The following is a 19843-nucleotide window of genomic DNA, read 5'->3' as shown; positions in this document are numbered from 1 at the left end:
ATCAAAGCAGCAAAACGCCATAGTCCTCTGTGACCTGACAACCATTGATGCACAACTGCCAACTCAGATACTCCTTCCCACTAGGGAAGGGCTTTTGGCAGCTGGAGCATGTAGCTGCCTATGATTAACCTGAGAAATCGGCAGTGCACCTGAAAACCTGACCTCTGTTTGGGCTGCAGCATTGACCATAAAATGAGGGTCCTGATAGGCTTGTCCCACCTGTTGAGGGAGAACACTCCCCGGGCAGCTAGACAATCTGCATAGGGAGCTCTCGAATGCTGCCAACTCCCTCTCGCCAACCTGACTCACTCTTGTCACCAGACGGCGATGCTGTATCCTGGAGTGGTCTTTGGCATCTGCTTTGTGCTGAACTGTTTCATCTGGGGGAAGCATTCATCAGGAGCGGTAAGTGGTCCCTAAGTCCCCAGTCCCTTGGTCAAGCTTTTTTTCTTGTGGTGATTGCAGCTGCTTTTCTGTTTGGGGTGCATGAGGTCATGTGCCTGGCAGAGAGTGCTCTGTACTAAGTGGGATTTCTTCAGCCATTCCTACTTCTTTCCCACAAGATTGCTCTTAAGTGTATGTTATGTAATTTTTTAAAAATAGACTTTCTGGGGGGTAGCTAAGATGGTGCAGTGGATAAAGCACCAGCCCTGGATTCAGGAGTACCTGAGTTCAAATACAGCCTCAAACACTTGACACTTGCTAGCTGTATGACCCTGGGCAAGTCACTTAACCCTCCATTCCCCACCCTACCCCCCAAAAAAGTGCCGTGAAGAAGTCCTCCTTTAAAGGTTCTAGTTGAGGATTTTTAGTTGAGGCCAGAAATCTCTTCCCCATTGTAGCAAGGTCCTGGGGAGATGGTCCTTCTCAGAAGCCAGGAGAGCCATTTTGTAGTTGATGTCAAAAAGCAGGACACCCTGGGTCTGTGGTTGTGGAGTTTCTGGATGTAACCTTTTGTTCAGTTCTTATTTCCTCCATTTTTAACTTGGTCTCTTTTTCTTAGCCAGTGCTGACTAGATAACTGCATAAATTAATGTTTTTCATTCTTATACTTGGTGCCATAATTCTTCTTTTCTTTCCTTGGACCCCTTCCTTCCCTGTTCCTTTGCTATTTTTTTTTGCCAAACGGTGTGTAAAAAGCTCAAAGGATAATGCTGTGGTTGCCCTCATTAGCAAGTTTTCATCTCATTAACTAAAGCCTAGCTTCTTAAACTGTGGGTCCACACTCCTTATGGGGTCACATAACTGAATGTGGGGATCATGAAAAATTTGGCAGCAGTAAAAGTTTATATATACACCTATTTTATATACCTATATACCCAGGGTCACAAGTGGAAAAGGTTTAAGAAACCCTGAACTAGAGAGCTCTTTTTCTCTAGATTTATATCCCCTTTCTTGATGGGGCCACTACTACCTTTAACTCTGAACTAGTAGGGGCAGCTAGGTGGTGCAGTGGATAGAGCACCAGCCCTGGAGTCAGGAGGACCTGAGTTCAAATCCGGCCTCAGACACTTAACACTTACTAGCTGTGTGACCCTGGGCAAGTCACTTAACCCCAATTGCCTCACCAGGAAAAAAACAAACAAAAAACCAACAACTCTGAACTAGTTGCCTTCTATCCAGTCTTGCCCAGCTGTGAAACAGCTGAAAAGCCTTCATCTCTCATGTCCTCCCATTCTAATGTCTCAGGACAGGTTGTTGCATCAAATCCTAGAGCCAGAAGAGACTTCAGAGATCTTTTAGTCCCACCTTTTATTTGAAGCAAGAGTTCCTTCTACCATATTCCCAACCACTGATTTTTAACCTCTCTTTTAAGACCTCCAGCAACAGGGAACACATCTCATAAAGAAGCCTATTCCTTTTTTTAATCATAAAAGCATTTTATTATTTTCTAGTTACATGTAGAGATAGTTTTCAACATTTGTTTTCATAAGATTTTTAGTTCCAAATTTTTCTCCCTCTCTCTCTTCCCTCCCCCCTACCCAAGACAGAAAGCAATCTGATACAGGTTATATATGTATAATCACATTAAACGTATTTCTGCATGTCATGTTGTAAAAGAAGAATCAGAACAAAAGGGGAAAACCACAAGAAAGAAAAAACAAAAACAAAAGTAGAAACAGTATGGTTCAATCTGCATTCAGAATCCAGTTCTTTTTTCTGGATGTGGAGAACATCTTCCATCATGAGTTCTTTGGAATTGTCTTGGATCACTGCATTGCTGAGAAGAGCTAAGTCTATCACAGTTGATCATCACACAATGTTACTCTTACTGTGTACAGTGTTCTCCTGGTCCTGCTCACTTTACTCAGTATCAGTCCACTTAAGTCTTTCAGACTTCTCTGAAATCTGCCTGCTCATCATTTCTTACAGCACAATAGTATTCCATTACATTCATGTACCACAACTTATTCAGCCATTCCCCAATTGATGGGCATTCCCTCTGTTTCCAATTCTTTACCACTACAAAGAGAGCTGCTATAAATATTTTTGTACATGCAAATCCTTTTCCGTTTTTTATGATCTCTTTGGGATATAGACCTAGTAGTAGTATTACTTGGTCAAAGGGTATGTACAGTCCTATAGCCCTTTGGGCATAGTTGCAAATTGCTCTCCAGAATGGTTGGATCAGTTCACCACTCCACCAATAGCCTATTCTGTTTTTAAGAGCTCCATTTTTTACAAAGTTCTTCTATACACTGAACTGAAATCTCCTTCCCAGTAATTTTTTTTTTCTTTTTAAAAGTAGGTCACCCGATCTCACCCAGGCTGAAAATATAGGGCTTTACTTATTGATGAGATCCCAGTACTGATTGACAAGGGAACTTTGACCTGTTCTGTTTCTAACTGAGTTGATTTTTCCCTCATTAGGCAACCAGATACCTCTCTCCACTCTTGGGGGTCTCACCATATTGATGATAGACTCAGTGAGGACACCCAATCGACATAACCCCCTGCAGCTCAGAGCTCCCAAGTTCAAGAGATCCACGAGGCTAAGCTTCCCCATGATCTGTGATTACAGTTGTGCACCACCATGCCCAGCCCCAAACATCTCTAAATAATGGATATAGCTCTGCCCTTTTGGATCAAACAGAACAAATCTAATTTCCTGCCACACGTTAGCCTTTTAGATACTTAGTAGTTTTTCTTCTCCAAGCTAAAAACCTACTGTTATTTGGCAAATCCTCCTAATACATGCTTTCAAAGTGTTTTCACCATTTTGGTTGCTTACTGCTGAACAAACTTCTCTCTAGTTAATGTACTAAAAATGTGGTGCCCAGACTTAAACCCACTACTCCAAATATAGTTTGATCAGGAAGTAGGGCTATTACTACTCTTTTGTTCTCAATGTGTCAGTCGATCAATGAACATTAAGTACCTACTCTGTACCAGGAACTGCTTAGCATTGAGGAAACAAAAAGACAAAAGACAGTCCCTGCTCTCAACAAGCCCACAGTCTAATGGGGGAGACAACAAACAAACATAAGTGTACAGAAAAACTATATACAGGATAAATATAAAATAATTAAGAGAGGGAAGACTATAGAATGAAGAGGGGTTGGGAAAGGCTTCCTGTAGAAAATGGGATTTTAGCTGGGACTTAAAGGAATCCAGCTTTCGAGGTAGGTGAAGATGTTCTGCATAACTGCACATGTATGACATATTGAATTGCTTGATTTCATAGGGAGGGAGGAAGAAAATTTAGAACACATAATTAGCTGAAAGACCTTAATCGCATCAGAGTTGAGGGAATAACATACACACCTTATTGAGAGGAGTAATTTATCTAACCCTACAGGAAAGTAGGAGGGGAAGAGGATAAGGAGAGAGGGGTGAAAGTAGGGAGGGCAAAGTAGGGGATGGGGCAGTCAGAAGCAAAACACTTTTGAGGAGGAATAGGGTAAAAGAAGATAGGAAATAGAGTAAATATTGGGGGCAGCTAGGTGGCACAGTGGATAGAGCACCAGCCCTGGAGTGGGGAGGATCTGAGTTCAAATCCGGCCTCAGACACTTAACACTTACTAGCTGTGTGACCCTGGGCAAGTCACTTAACCCCAATTGCCTCACCAAAAAAAATTAAATAAATGAAAATAGAGTAAATATCATGGGAAGGGAATAGGATGGAGGGAAATAGTTATGATGATTGATTATAATGGCAAAACGTATGATACCTATTTTGCTGGGCTATTGTGAAGAAAATTCTTTGTCAAGTTTAAGGTACTATATAAAAGTTATGATGAACAGGATGCTATCAGAAAAATCTGAAAAGACCTACATGAACTGAAGCAGAGTGAAATGTACTGTATACAAAATAACAGCAGTAGTGTAAAATCTGCTAGGAAGCACGTGGTTATTTTCAGCAAGGCAATGATCCAATATAACTCTGAAGGACGTATGAAAATTGCAATCCATCTACAGAGAAAGAACTGATGATATCTGAAAACAGATTGAAGCATTTTTTTTGACAGTTCCTTAATCTGAAGTTTTGTTTTTATCTTTTTTTCTCTAACGACCTAGCTAATGTGGAGATGTTTTCTGTAACTATTTATGTATAACTTATATTGAATTGCTTGAGTTCTTGGGGGTGGGGGGGTGGGAAGGGAGGGAGGAAGAAAAGTTGGAACACAAAGTTTTTAAAAATTGATGTCGGGGCAGCTAGGTAGCACAGTGGATAGAGCACCGGCCCTGGAGTCAGAAGTACCTGAGTTCAAATTCGACCTCAGACACTCAACACTTACTAGCTGTGTGATCCTGGGCAAGTCACTTAACCCCAATTGCCTCACAAAAATAAATAAATAAATAAATATTTTTTTAGAGATAATTGATGTCAAAATTTGTTTTTACATGTAATTTGGAAAATAAAATTCTAAACAGAAAAACAAACAAACAAGGAATCCAGGTTAGTCAGTAGGTGGACATGAGGAAGCAGAGTATTCCAGGCATGGGGGACAACCAGAGAAAATGTCTGGAGTCTGGAGATGGAATGTCTTGTTCATGGAACAGCCAGGAGGCTGATTTTACAGGATTAAAAACTAAGTAAGGGGGCAGCTAGGTAGCACAGTAGATAAAGCACCAGCCCTGGATTCAGGAGGACCTGAGTTTAAATTTGGCCTCAGACACTTGACACTAGCTGTGTGACTCTGGGCAAGTCACTTAACCCCCATTGCCCCACCAAAAATGGGGGGGGGGGGACTAAGTAAGATGTAAAAAGACTGGAAAGGTAGGAGGGGGCTAGGTTATGAAGGGCTTTGAATACCAAACAGGATTTTGCGTTGGATCTTGGAGACGATAGGGAGTCAACGGAATTTATTCATTAGTGGGTGACATTGTCAGACTTTAGTGGCCGATAGATTGGAGTGGGGAGAGACTTCAGGCAAGGGAGCAATGTTATAATTGCCTGTTGTTGGGTCTTGTATAATCATAGTAAATAGTAGCAAAACTCATACCAATAACCCCTTGGGTTCTACAATGGATGCTGGAGTTAGGGGGTAGAACCTTGAAGGACAGCACAGATGCATTCAAATGAGCCTCTGCTTTGTTTGTGTTCCAAGGTATAGTAGGTACAAAGGATGATAAGGGCCTTCACCAGAGGAGGGACAGTGTCAAAGGAGAGAAAGGGGTGTATTCAAAAAGTGTTACAAAAGCAAAATGGACAGGCCTTAGCAACAAATTAGATAAGGGAGGTGAGAGATAGTGAGAAGTCTGAGATGACTCCTAGGTCGTGATCCTGAGGAACTGTGAGGATAGTGTTCCCCCTACAGTGACAGGGAAGGTAGGAGGTGGAGGGGGCATTTAGGGGGCAAGATGAGGAGTTCAGTTTGGGACGTGTTGGGTATCTACTGGACATCCAGTTCATGATGTCTGAAAGGAAGTTGGAGATGAAAGATTGGAGGTCAGCAGAGAGGTTGAGGCAAGATAGATTTATTTGAGAATTGTTAGCATAGTGAAGCTACTTGAATCCATGGGAGCTGATAAGATCACTAAGTAGAATAGTATAGAGGGAGAAGAAAACCCAGGACAGAACCCTGAGGGACACCCACAGGTTGAGGGTGTGTTCTGGAGGAAGATCCAGCAAAGAAGAGTGAGAAGGAACAATCAGATAGGTGGGAGGAAAACCAGGACAGAATGGTATCCCAGAACCTAGAGAGAAGAGAATAGCAAGGAGTAGATAGTGTCAGGGGCCACAAAGAGGACATGGAAAGTGAGGATTGAGAAGGCCATTGGATTTGACAAGTAAAGATCATTGGTAACTTTGGAGGGAGCAGTTTCAGTGGAATGATAAGGTAGGAAGCTAGATCATAAGGGATTAAGAGAGTGGAGGCATCTGGTATAGGTGATCTTTTCAAGGAGGATGGGGGCAGGGACAGGACATGGTTCTGGATATTATACTTGTATTAATGTAGTTTAAGATCACAGTCATTTTCCACCCTTTATATTGGATTCACTGGAAGTATTTTCCACATTTTCTGATATCTATTCTCGTACAGTTGACTTTTGTAAATCTAAGTATAGGACTTAAGTGTTTTCATGATTAAATGTAATCTTGTTAGATTTGTCACATTATTTAAGGTTTTTGAGATCTTTTGGGATTCTGATTCTGTCACTCAGCCTATTTGTTTTTAATCCCTTCTAACTTTCTGTCACTTTCCAGTTTGATAGGAGTGCCATATATGTGGTCATTACTTAATCACCAAGTATTTATTAAATGCCTATGTACCAGGCACGGTGTGGGGTATTGGAGGTGCAAAGATGGCAATGAACCAGTGCCCTCCCTCAAGAAGCTCCCAGCCTATCTAGGAGAGACAAACACATACATATACAGCTAGATACAAAATTGAGACATGGCAGTTTGGGGCAGGGGCTGGAGGAGAGGCCATTGAGAAGACTTTGAAAGGCTTCATAAACAAGTTGGCATTTGAATTGAGCTTCAAAGGGTCTAAGAGACATGGGTGAGAAGGGAAGGACATTCCAGGCAAAGAAGACAGAAAATCGAAAATCACAGATAGGACATGGAGTGTCATTGATATACATTGAACAGAACAGAGTCCAGGACAAAGTCCTATGGCATAGGAGGCCACTTGAGACCTCTCTTCAAGTTGATGTGAATGCATGAATCAATCTTCTTTGGAGCAACCCACTTAACTGTACTATCCTCTAGCATATATGTCTCCATCTTGTCTACGAGGACTTTGTTCATGAGAGGATTTGTCAAATGTCTTGCTGAAATCTAGATATTTTTTTTAAACAACATTCCCCTGATCTACCCTGTCAAAAAAAAGAAATTTAGTCCGGCATGATTTGTACATAGTGAACCCATTATGGCTTTTTCCTAGTGATCATCGCATCCTAAGTATTCACAAATCATCTCCTTAATAATCCATTCTATATTGCCTGGGATCATCATCAGTCATTGTCTTATCTGCAAATAATTGTTAGTCTACCTCCTCCTTAAAAATAAAATGGATAAGGGGGCAGCTAGGTGGCACAGTGGATAAAGCACCAGCCCTGGATTCAGGAGTATCTGAGTTCAAATCCGGCCTCAAACACTTGACACTTAACTATCTGTGTGACCCTGGGCAAGTCACTTAACCCCCACTGCCCCGCAAAAAAAAAAAAAATTTAATTAAAAAAAAATAATAAAATGGATACATATATTCATTTTTCAGCTTCCAGAATCCTTTTTACCAGAATTTCTTTTTAAAAATCAACACACACACACACACACACACACACACACACAAAATCAACACAACTGATTGATACATTGGAAAAAGTCCTAAAACATGTACAGTGTATAACACTTCTGGACCTCCCACGTCTATGAAGGGCTGGGTTGAGGGTGTCCCCTTATATCTCTTCATTCCAGTCCTGCTTGATCTTTATAATTTTGTTACATTCACTTTTGATTTTCTTGTGTGTGGTTGTTCTTTCCATTTTACATTGTTATACTCATTGTTTCTATTGTTTTCTTGCTTCTGTTTAGTTCACTCTGCATTAGTTCATGTAGAGCTCTCCATGCGTGCTCCTCTACATTCATCACATACCTGTTTTTTTGTTTTGTTTTGGTTTTGGTTTTGGCAGGGCAATGAGGGTTAAGTGACTTGCCCAGGGTCACAGCTAGTAAGTGTCAAGTGTCTGAGGCCAGATTTGAACTCAGGTCCTCCTGAATCCAGGGCCAGTGCTTTATCCACTGCACTACCTACCTGCCCCCGTCATTTCTTACAGCATAATATTTCATTATATTCAATTACCACAGTTTGTTTAGCCTTCCCCCAGTTGATGGACATCTATTTCATTTGCAATTCTTTGCTGTCAACAAGATTTCTTAAAAATGTCTAAAAGCCATTTATTCATCACACCCATAAGTTCTTTCATCTTGGGGCAAGTCTTCTTAACCTCGGTTCCATGGGCAAGTTCAAGGAGTCCATCAACTTGGATTATGGAGGGGTTATATCTTTTTTTCTTTTTTTTTTTTTTCCGGGGCAATGAGGGTTAAGTGGACTTGCCCAGGGTCACACAGCTAGTTAGTGTTAAGTGTCTGAGGCCAGATTTGAACTCAGGTCCTCCTGAATCCAGGGCTGGTGCTTTATCCAATTTAGCCACCTAGCTGCCCTCTGGGGGAGGGGTTATATCTTTATGTTTACTAGCCTCTAAATAAAATTTGGCGTTTCCTTCAATTATGAATTTTTTAAAATTTTTAAAATTTTTTAAAAAGATCGTCCATTCGCTTCACCAAACTCCCGAATGGTCCATGACACATAGAAGGTCAAGAACCACTGGCTTGGGTACAATTGACCTGACTTAGGGGGTGCAGATATATAGAGAATTATGCAGTACCATGGGCTAAGGTTAAGTGGTTGCAACTCTTAATCTCCCCTCATTCATCTCTAGCACCACTTCCCAGCTTTTGTTTTTTCTTTTCCAATCTAAAGATCAAGCATCAGGCCAACCCCTTCCCTGTTCCTTTTCTTGCACAAAACATAGCTAAGAAAGCTCTTCTTACTGTCCAAAGCATTTTGCACAATCCTCAGCTCATACTGGGTTTTATCATTCCTAACATTGTTTTCATAGGCCTGTGCCCGTCTTTTATGTTCTCCTTTGGTTATGTGCATGTGATCCCATCTTCTGAATGTGTTCTTTCTGAAAAACTTTGTCATAGAATTCCCTGTGTAGTTACGTTACTCTTGAGCTGTGCACCCCCTTTTCTTATTAGATCTTTCGTGATTGAGTTTTTAATTCATTCTTGAGAGCTCACCTTCACTCTTTTTTTTTTTCCACCTTCACTCTTAAACTGATTTCCCTTCACAACATCTCTTGCATGCAATCTTTCTCTCTACTCACATAGTTATCACCTTAGTTAAGGCCTTCCTTACCTCTCACCTAAATTATATAATTAATAATCCCCAAATTAGTCTCCTTGCCTCAAGCTTCTCACCTCTACAATCCATCCTACACACTACTACTAAAACGTACATCTAATCATGTGATCTCCCTAATCATTCAGCTCCAGTGGCTTCCTCTTGCTTCTACTCTGTTTAGCTTTTAGAACCCTACACAGCCTGTCCCCAACCTGTCTTTCTAGCCTCATTGGTCACTGGTCATATCAGCTGCATTCTACAATCCAGCCAGAATGGCCTTCTCAATATTTGTTCCTCACACCTGATACCCCTACCCTGGCTATCCCTCATGCTTGGAATGCACTTCATCCTTGTCTTTACTTCATAGAGTCCCTCTCTTCCTCTTGGACTTAGCTCGAGTATGATGTTCCTCATGAAGTTTTTCCTGATCCCTCAAACCACTAGTATCTTCCCTCCAAAACTACCTTGTATTCAACTTCTTTGTATATATTTGTATTTATTCACTTTAAATTTATGCTCTTTGTACTTCCTGTCTCCCCCATTACAATGTAAGCTTTTTGTGAATTGTTTCATTCTTTGTACTTGTATTCTCAGTACCTACCATAGTTCCTGGCACATAACAAGCATTTAATAAATACTTGTTGACTGATTGATTGACTGATTATTCTTTGGCAGTAGGAACTCAACTGCCTGTTTTCTAAACTTAATAAATTTTACTTTGCAAAAAGCTCAGAGACATATCTCACCATGTTAGCATATTCCTTTTGGCTACTACAGAGTCTACAATGACATGGTAATCTTCTCTCAAGATTATAGTTTCTGCTTCAACCAATTTCTACTTTTTGTTCCAAACTGTTTTTGTTAGATGACATGTCCAAAAGTTCAGTCAAGAATTTGCTAAGTTAGTGGAATTAGACTTTTAGCAGATGTCCAAGGAATCACAATCTCTCAGTATTTCTGTATCTTGACTCAGTGCTGGTTTGGGGATCTATCAGGAACTCATCCATTTCCCTCCCCCTAAATGGGTAGTTAGTAACATACTACCATGACATTATTACTTCTTTTTTTCTCTTTTTATACTAACCCAAATGCTTCCTAAGGTTTGTGGATTTCCGCAGTTATCTAGAAATATATAGCTCATATGAAGAGCTTTAAGGTCCACAAAATGCTTTCATCACAACAACTGTGAAGTAGGTGTTGCTAGGATTCTCATTCCCATTAATTGAGATTTTAACTTGCAGTTGCTAACTTACTAGTTGTCATGCGGCTAATAAGGAAAGACCTTGGTTCAAATCCCAATTCTGAAACCTCTATTTCCATATACTATGCTATCTCAGTTCAATATCATTTTGACATGTAGTGCAATGCCACTGCCCCTTTTATCAGTTTTGAATATCACAGATGTTTATGAAGCACTGCAGTCGACATTTGGGAACAGACAGCTTAGATAAAGCCCAGAGCTTTTGCGCCCAAGGAGGGCACATTCCCTCCAGACATAGGAGACATCATGTGCATGAAGATGGGGCAATCAAGGAATTTATATTTTATTCTAGAGGTATAAGGGAGCTAACCATTGGATGGAGCCTTTTGAGCAGATAGGTGCTTTAGGAATATGACTTCGGCAATTATTTGGAGAGTGGATTGGAAAGGGAATCAACTATAGACAGGAAGACCAATGAAGAGGCTGTCACAACACTCTGGGTGAGAAAAAGGTCTGCACTAGGGTGGTGGCCATGTGAGTGGAGGAAAAGAGATGATAGCTACAGGGTGGAGGTAGAATCAACAAGACTCAGCAACTGCTTGGCAATGAGGGTTGAAAAGAGGCAAAGTTAAGATGATTTTGAGGTTGTGAACCTGGGACAATGGTAATGCTCTCAGGAACAGATAGGAAGATGGACCAGCTAGGTGATACAGTGGATAGAGTACCGCCCCAAGGTTCAGGAGGACCTAAATTCAAATCTGGCCTCAGATACTTACTAGCTGTGTGACCCCCCCTCGTTGCCTCCAAAGAAAAAAGAAGAAGAAAAAGAAGAAAGTTTGGGAAAGGAGAGCATGAGGAAGGGTAGATACATACTTTTGTTTCAAACACATTGGTTTCAAGATGCTTCTGGGACATCTAATTGGTAACATCCAGTAAGCCATTGATAATGTGAGAAAGCTAGATCTGAAAGTCTACATAAAGGCTGCTGTTAAGTTCATGAGAGCTGATGCCTGTTTAGACAGAGGAGAATAAAGAGCCCAGATCAACCCCTTGGCCCTCTGAGCATAGGGGATGGGAAAAGGATGATGATATAGTAAAGGAGACTGAGAAGGAATAGCCACAGTGGTGGGGAAAACCTGGTGAAAGCAGTGTTATTATAACTCAAGGAGAGGGCAGCTAGGTGGCGCAGTGGATAGAGCACCGGCCCTGGAGTCAGGAGTACCTGAGCTCAAATCTGGCCTCAGACACTTAACACTTACTAGCTGTGTGACCCTGGGCAAGTCACTTAACCCCAATTGCCTCACCAAAAAATACCTCAAGGAGGACAGAGTATCTAGACAGAAGTTATTAACCTGGGATCCGTGAACTTGTGTTTTAAATATTTTGAGAACTGTGTTTCAATATAGTTGATTTCCTTCATAGTTCTATGTATTTTACTTTATGCATTTAAAAGCATTATTCTGAGAAGGAGCAGTAGATTTCATCAGACTGCCAGAAGGGTCCATGATACAAAAATAGTTAAGAAACACTAGTCTAGGGGGCAGCTAGGTGGCACAGTGGATAAAGCACAGGCCCTGGATTCAGGAGGACCTGAGTTCAAATTCGGCTTCAGACACTTGACACTTACTAGCTGTATGACCCTGGACAAGTCACTTAACCCCAATTGCCTCACTAAAAAAAAAAAAGAAAAGAAAAGAAACACTAGTCTAGGAGGAGAGTTTAATTAACAGTATTTAATACTACAGAAAAGTCAAGAAAACTGAGGCCATTGGACTTGGCAGTTAATTCTTGAACACCCACATTTAACTAAACTCTGTTCAATTCTTTTATTCACTGGAAAAAAGACATGGCACTACCACTTATGCCCCACAGTTCTCTCCTACCCAGATTTTCATAGTCCTTAAGGCCTTTCCAGGTTTCTTCTTATAGTAACCCTCACCGAATCACTATAAGTGGCCTGGCATTGTGTTTGATTAGTCTCAACAGGTTCTCTATCACATCCCAAAATATAAGAGACAGGAAGATAGCATATCGAGTATACTTTTGACTGCTTTGCTTCTGTATTCCACAGTAAGGAGTTACTAGGCACCGTAGCTTGTCTTTTCTCTCTGGTACCAGTCCCCAATTTCCCAGCAAGCACATATTGGTGCTTCTGGATCATCTTTCTTTTTTCATGGATGCAGTTTTTCACTGGGAGACTCCAGATGCATCCTATCCGTAGTGTAGCTTCACCGGGCAGTAGAGCAGCAGTGGTACATGAACCAGTTCGTAGGGGAGTTGACTGCCTGTGGATTCCTTGAGTGACAGAGGAGATTCTCCCTCCTTTTCCCTCTAGGTGAGAGTTATCTGTTGTTCTTCTCTTCCTTCTCTCCGTCATGTTCTTCCATTCACCAACCTCCAGGCCCTCATTTTGATATTCTTTTGCCTCCTTAGAATCTTTTATTTCTGGGTTTCTTTGTTAAATGTTTTCTCAGATATTATTAATGAACTTTCTCTTCTCCCAAATGAGCTGGATTGTAGGGAAACATCTTCAAGTCCTTTTGCCTTTTCCTCAAGCAAGTAGATAAGTATGCATTTCACACACTGTGCCTTCCACAGTTGGTGATTTCCTCTGGCAGGAAGACAGACAGACATATCACACCCCCATAAGTCACTGAGCCAGTTTCTATAACTAGAAATTTAAAAGAGTTCAGGCCTGTAGCGCTCCCTGTGAATTCCCACTGCTTGGTACAGTGGTAAACTCGCCTCTTCTTCTGGGTGCTGCATTCCAGTATTGCTTTTATGAAATCTCAGACATTCTCTATTCCCCTCCTAGGCAGTTAATAATTGCCAGTGACCAAACTGTCTTGAATCTATGTTCCTTAAGCAAACGTTCGCCAGATTTCTGAAAACCAAGTGGGCAATTGCCTCACAAATGCAGGACCTTCAGAGAGGTTATTAATGTCCTGGATACAATGTTTCCAGGTGCCATTCCCTACGATGGTGGCCCTGCTGTGCATGTGGTTTGGGATCTCTCTGCCACTGGTGTACCTGGGCTATTACTTCGGATTCCGCAAGCAGCCTTATGATAACCCTGTGCGCACCAACCAGATCCCCCGGCAGATCCCTGAGCAGCGGTGGTACATGAACAGATTCGTGGGGTGAGTTGAGTGCCTGTGGGCTTCTTGGGCGGCAGAGGAGAGAACACCCTTCCTTTCCCTATAAGTGAGAATTATCTGTTCTTCCAGGGGGGCAGGGAAGTAGGCCCTTGGGAGAGAACTAGTAGGGATCTTGGCCAGGGAGGCCTATCTGCTAGACCTAAGTTTATTTACCATTTTGTCCTTTGCATCATTATCATCTACATCATAGTTCCCAATCAGGTATTGCTGTGCATTTTACAATAAACTGTATTCCTTAAAATAGCTCTGTGAGTTAGGTAACGTATTCAGCCCCATTTTACTGATAAAGGAACTGAGGTCTACAGGGCATGTCACATGGCTAGGATTCATCATAACTGGGCTCAGCTCCTGGCTTCTGACTCCAAGTCCAGTGCCTTTCCACTACACCTGGGTGATTTTCACTGTGTTTTAATGAGCATGAGCACCCTTTTCCAAAGCTCTCTCTTCCTTCTGGAGCTGCTCTGAGCAATAAGTAAAGGTGACTAGTGCCCAAAGACAAGGCACACTTAGGGGGCTCAGAGGGATGAGACTGTTCCTCTCCATCCCACCCCTGTATTGATCTAGTGGGAAAAGTGCTGACAAAGGGGTGTGGAGACCCAGGCTCAAATCCTGCCTCCATCATTGATTCAGTCACTGTATCCTGTATGTGACGTTAGTGAAGTCATTTCACTATTCTCAGCCTCAGTTTCCTCATCTATAAAATGAAGGGTGTTCTTTTGTTTTGTTTTGTTTTGTTTTTGTTTTTTAAATCTCCCTTCATGGGAGAGAGACAGGGAATTACTAGGAGAACACTGTACATTGTCAGATAAGATCACTATATTGGCCATTTTTGCTGAATTGTATTTCTTTGTGTAAGTTTGGAGGGGGCATTGGAGGTTAAATGGTTGCGATGCAAAGACTAAACGCTTCGATAAAACATTTTTTAAAACTGAAGTCAAATTTAAATAAAAACCAAATGAAAGGAGGATGTTACACCTCTCTTTATCCCACAGTGCAGTCATAGGGCAAATGTGTGATGAGGGATGTCCATGTGGTTTGAAAACACCCCACACACAGATGGGAGGAACTATCATGATCCATAATGGAAAGCTGGGTGGTCTTGTTTTCCTGTGTTACCTTGTGCTCTGTTAACCCTGCCCTCTCCTCCTCTCTCATGTAGCATCCTCATGGCTGGAATCCTGCCCTTTGGAGCCATGTTCATTGAACTCTTCTTCATCTTCAGTGTGAGCATCACCTCCCTGCTGCCCCAGCATCCCCTCTCCTACACACGCACACACACACACGCGCACACATGCACACATGCGCGCACACACATACTCACACACATGCGCACACACTGCCCTTTGCCTCCAGCTACTGTGTATCTATAATAGCTTTGCTCCCTTGGATTTCTGCTGTTGCTCTCCCTTCAGCTTCCATAATAAAGAATGCTGGAGCCTCTGGTCTCTTCTGGTTTGCTTCTTGCCCCAGATGCCACAGGAGAGGCTTGAGCCATCATTGGTTTGGTAGCTAAGGCATGAAGCACTGCTCTGAGATGATCGCAGAGTTTTAGAACTAGAAGGATGCTTAGAAATTAGCTAATCCAACTCCCTTATTTGGGAACCACAGAGCAGGAGATGACTCTTCCAAAATCCCATAGCCAGTAAGTTGTGGAGCCACAACTTTAGCCCATGCCCTCTGACCCACAGTACAGTGGTCTTTGCACTACATCATAGCTAAAAACACAGCCCTAGTTCCTGATCCTAGAAGATGCTGGGACTGGGGCGGCTTTGCTCATTGAAACACATTGTATGTTCCCTTTCTTATGTGTAGGCAATCTGGGAGAACCAGTTCTACTATCTCTTTGGCTTTCTGTTCCTTGTATTTATCATCTTGGTTGTGTCCTGCTCCCAGATCAGCATTGTCATGGTGTACTTCCAGCTCTGCGCTGAGGTAAGAGGGAAGTGATGGGGAGCCGGCACCTGATTTCATTAGCTTGGACCCAAGAGGAAGGAGGGAATCTAGAACAAATCTGGACCAAATTGGTTAGAAGCAGTCCTTCCTCAAGTGAAAGGACAATCTCCAGTAATCATAGAATCACAGAATGTCAGTTGAAATAGACCTTAGAACATAGAATGTGGGAAGTGAGAGGGACCTTAGAACATAAGGCATAGAATGTGTTGTGGCTGTAAAGACTTTTAGAACATAGAATGTCAGTTCTGGAAGATCCTTTGGAACATAGGCTATCAGAAGTAAAAGGGACCTTAGAACACAAAGTCAGGACCATAACTTGTTCTCAATATCATGTCCTATCAGAGAAATGAGCCCAGTGAGTCACCATCTCATCCCCTCAACAAATTGAACTCAGGGGTTTAGAACTTGAGTCGGCCGCAGAAGGTAGGGGAAGGAGGGTCTGGCTCGAGTTGGGCATTTTGATTCTCTTTTTTCTCTGTTTCCTGCCCAGGATTATCGCTGGTGGTGGAGGAATTTCCTGGTCTCTGGAGGCTCTGCTTTCTACGTCCTGATTTATGCTATCTTTTACTTCGTTAACAAGGTATAGGTTACACACTGGAGGCCACCTCCATCTCCCACCCCTCAGCAATAGGACCGTGGTGGTAGGGGATTAGGGGAGAGTCAGATTTCTGAATCTTGATACCCCACATGCCTGGAAGGGTATCCAGCCATCTTCCCCACCCGCAATCTATTCCTGCCCCAGTTCTGTCATAAAAGAGGCTGGCACCTAATTTCTTTAGGACTTAAGTTCTTAGCTTTTTCTTTCAATAAACAAACAGGTGGATAAACAAATAATGGCAGCTAGCACTTCTATAGTGCTCTAAGGTTTGCAAAGCACTTTACATAGGTTATTTCATTCGATCCTCACAACAACCATATGGCTCCTGTTATTTTCCTATTTTATAGATGAGGAAACTGAGGCTGAGAGGTACAGTGACTTACCCAGGATCACACATCTAGTAAGCATGTGAAACAGGATTTTCATTCAGGTCTTCCTGACTGGAAACCCTGTGCCACTTGGCTGCCCTGAGTCTCAGAGGGTTGAAGAAGAGCACTTCTTTATGGATTTTCTTTAGGGGTGAGGTTGTGTAGACACAGATATAGAAATAGATACAGAAACTGGGCCCCTTTGAATATGAAAGAGGCAACTAGGGAGGCCTGGGTCCCAGCCCTACTCGGCTTCTAACTCCCTTGCAACCTGCCATCCGTCAACTCATTTCTCTCAACCAATTTCCTCATCTGCAAAATGAGGATGAGGCTTGTGCAACCTGACTTAGAGTGTTGCTTTGAGGAAAATACTTTTAAACCTCAAAGTGCTGAAAGAAATGTGAGCTTGGAGATCCAGCCTCCAGGCTCCCGGCTCCCTGCCTCCCCTCGGGACAGCATGGTGACAGAGGGCCTTGCCCCTAAGTATTGGACTGTTCTGACGGCCTCCCCTCTGCTTCTCTCTCCTTCCTCTAGCTGGAAATTGTCGAGTTCATCCCTTCCCTGTTATACTTCGGCTACACAGCCCTCATGGTCCTGTCCTTCTGGCTGCTCACCGGCACTATCGGCTTCTATGCAGCCTACATGTTTGTCCGCAAAATCTATGCAGCAGTGAAGATAGACTGAACGTGAAACTCGCTTAGCACAAAGAGACAGACCTGTGGGTTTCCTGCCAGGAAGGAAAGGGGATTCCTTTCCCTGGTCTCCGAAGGAAACCAACCAATGGGGATTGATGAGTGAAATAAATTAACTCCTGCTCGTTTGGAATGTCATTTTTGGCACAGTGTTCATGGATCCTGGGGCTACTTGGGGGGGAGGGACATGTAGATAAATCTTGCATTTTATCATATTATTCCAGTTCTATGGGGGACTTTTTTTTTATTTCTGAAGCTAAGAAATGCCCCTCCATTCATAATTCTTTGGCTTGTTTATTTTTCTTCCCTCGATTTTACACAAATGGATTTGAGATTGAAAACAGGAGGAGTCTCCAGGACATGAGTTTTGGTCACCAGGGCTCTTGATTTGGGGAGAACCTTTCCATCCCCTGCCCCCAGAAAGCACCTGGAAGAGGAAATCCTGAGACACCCCGGGCGTTTTTGAGGCTGCTTTTCATCCACTGGATGGGGTTCTCTCCATCATCCCCTGGTTGTGTTTTCCACGGATCCTTGCGAGTGAAGTTCCCACTCTGGAGATGGGCCATTCTGTCTCCCCAACAGCAAGTGCCCTCTGCCTCCATCTTCCACCCTTCCTGCTTCTTATTTTCCCCTCCCCAAGGTGTGACCCTGGATGTTCAGAGACGGAGCAAGGCAGGGAAGAGCTTGGTGATGCCCTTTCGAACAACCAAAACTCAAGCCCTGTCCAGTGGCCAGACAGAGGAAGGTCAGAGAAAAACCCAGATGCCAGCATGACAGCATTCTCTGGGCAGCGGGGATCTCCCTGTCTTGGGGACTGGATGAGAGGAAGAGAGGCCTGCACACAAACCAATCAGTGTTTCTGTGGTGCCAAGAAACATGTGACTGAGCAATGAGCCTTTCTGCCTTGCGGTGGGAGGGGAGGACTTGGGTTGAGAGAGTGAGTGGCTGGGGAGGCTCCAAGTCCATTCCCCACCTCACTCTCACTTGGGAGTCATCTCCAATATTCAAAAGGGCTGCACTTTTACATGTTTGCGTAGCTGTTCTCATTGCTGTCTTTAGGCCCTCGAGCTCTCTTGTGGACAGGACATGAGAGAAAATGGCTTCCTTGTTTTAGTTCCCTTTGGTGGCAGGTTGGCTGAGGAAGAGGAAAAGGCCTCCCTCCAGTCCACAAGCTCTACCTTAGAACCGGGTTCCCTCTTCCAGGCCCCCATGCCACCCATCTATCTCCAGGCTTTAGAGCCAAGTCTGAATTCTCACCTTCCTCCTTTGGAACAGTCACAGAGCAGTGAAGAAGGGAGGCGAGTTTTAGTCTTCCCCAAATATCAGTAAGAGAACAGGAAGCCCTTCCCCATCTTTCTTCTCTGTGACAGGCAAAGCATTTGGACATGTATGGACGAGTATGGCCCTTCTGCAGACAGTGACCTTAATCATTCACACGGACCTCATAGGAATAGTTCTGTTTCTGCCCTGACCCATTTCCCTCATGTTATGTTGTAAGAGACCAAGCCCATACCAGAATTAATACCTGGTTGGGGTGTATTTGAGATTTTTCTCTTGCCCTATTTCCTTCTCACTGGTTCCCACCACAGAACAAAGCTCAGGGTTGTTTATAGATGGCTGATTGATTTAACTCTGATTTTAAGAGAGAAGTGAGGTACTTTTCCCTTCTAATTTCTCCCAGCCCCACTCCCACCAGCTAAAACCATTGAACCTACTTTACAATCTTGCCTAATAACCCTTTGGGGTTACTTTGTAACACCAAAGTTGGATCAGCCAAGAATCAAGATGGGAAAGGGGAACCAGGGGACAATCGTTAACTGTGATTTGGAATCTTTAGTTCATTTAGATTTGGGATATTCTCTCTAAGAGATGATGTTGGGATGGACTCCTCATGGAGAAGTTCAGACCATCATAGATTTTCTGACTTTTTTTATGGTTTTTAATTTTTAATTAATATGTGTATCTTTTTGTCCTGTTGTAAATAAATATGCCATTGTCCTGTTGTTTTGGCTCTTGGGTCCTGTGTAAGTTTTCTGGCATCTTCTCTTTCTTCACATGCCATGGTGGGGTGAGTGTCCCAGGGCAGGCATGGGCAAATTAATATTCCATAATGCTAGGTTAGTGCTACCTCTCCCCACAAACATGAAAGTACACCTTAGTCCAAGTTTGTCTGATGCTCTTGCTCAGTCTTTCACGCCATACTGCCTGTGAACCAGGCTGCACTGTGAGGGGACAAGGACTTGAGTGTCAGAGGACCTGTGGGCAGACCTGCCCTACCACTCACTGCTGAGCTCCAGAATGGCTAGGCAACATCACGACCAAGGCCGTGCCACCTAATCTTTCTGCACCTCAGTTTCCCTTACAGGTAAAAGGAAAGAAGAGCATTGGATTAGACCAAAGCTTCTTAAACTGTGTGTCAGGGTCATGTAACTGAACATGGGGGTCATGAAAATTTTACATTTACCTATTTTATATACCCAAAGTCGAGTAAAAATTCTCAGGGGAAAAGGTGTC

The 19843-nt window shown here is 42.9% G+C and overlaps 1 protein-coding gene across 2 annotated transcripts in view; it reads left to right on the top strand.

Annotated features, from left to right (window-relative positions):
• Positions 1-19332, top strand: part of TM9SF4 (transmembrane 9 superfamily member 4) — a 76838-nt gene extending 57506 nt beyond the window's left edge. For both annotated transcript variants that reach the window (XM_043983744.1, XM_043983745.1), the window contains exons 13-18: positions 322-405; positions 13525-13700; positions 14878-14941; positions 15531-15650; positions 16162-16251; positions 17172-19332. In XM_043983744.1, the coding sequence (XP_043839679.1) occupies positions 322-405; positions 13525-13700; positions 14878-14941; positions 15531-15650; positions 16162-16251; positions 17172-17321 (684 nt within the window). In that variant the 3' untranslated portion in view covers positions 17322-19332. The remainder of the gene's footprint in view (positions 1-321; positions 406-13524; positions 13701-14877; positions 14942-15530; positions 15651-16161; positions 16252-17171) is intronic.
• The last annotated feature ends 511 nt before the right edge of the window (positions 19333-19843 follow it).

Source organism: Dromiciops gliroides, chromosome 2 (genome assembly GCF_019393635.1).
Source record: "Dromiciops gliroides isolate mDroGli1 chromosome 2, mDroGli1.pri, whole genome shotgun sequence".
In the NCBI taxonomy this organism is placed as follows: domain Eukaryota; kingdom Metazoa; phylum Chordata; class Mammalia; order Microbiotheria; family Microbiotheriidae; genus Dromiciops; species Dromiciops gliroides.
Note: the sequence above shows the minus strand (reverse complement) of the source record. Positions and strands in the feature narration are given on the sequence as shown.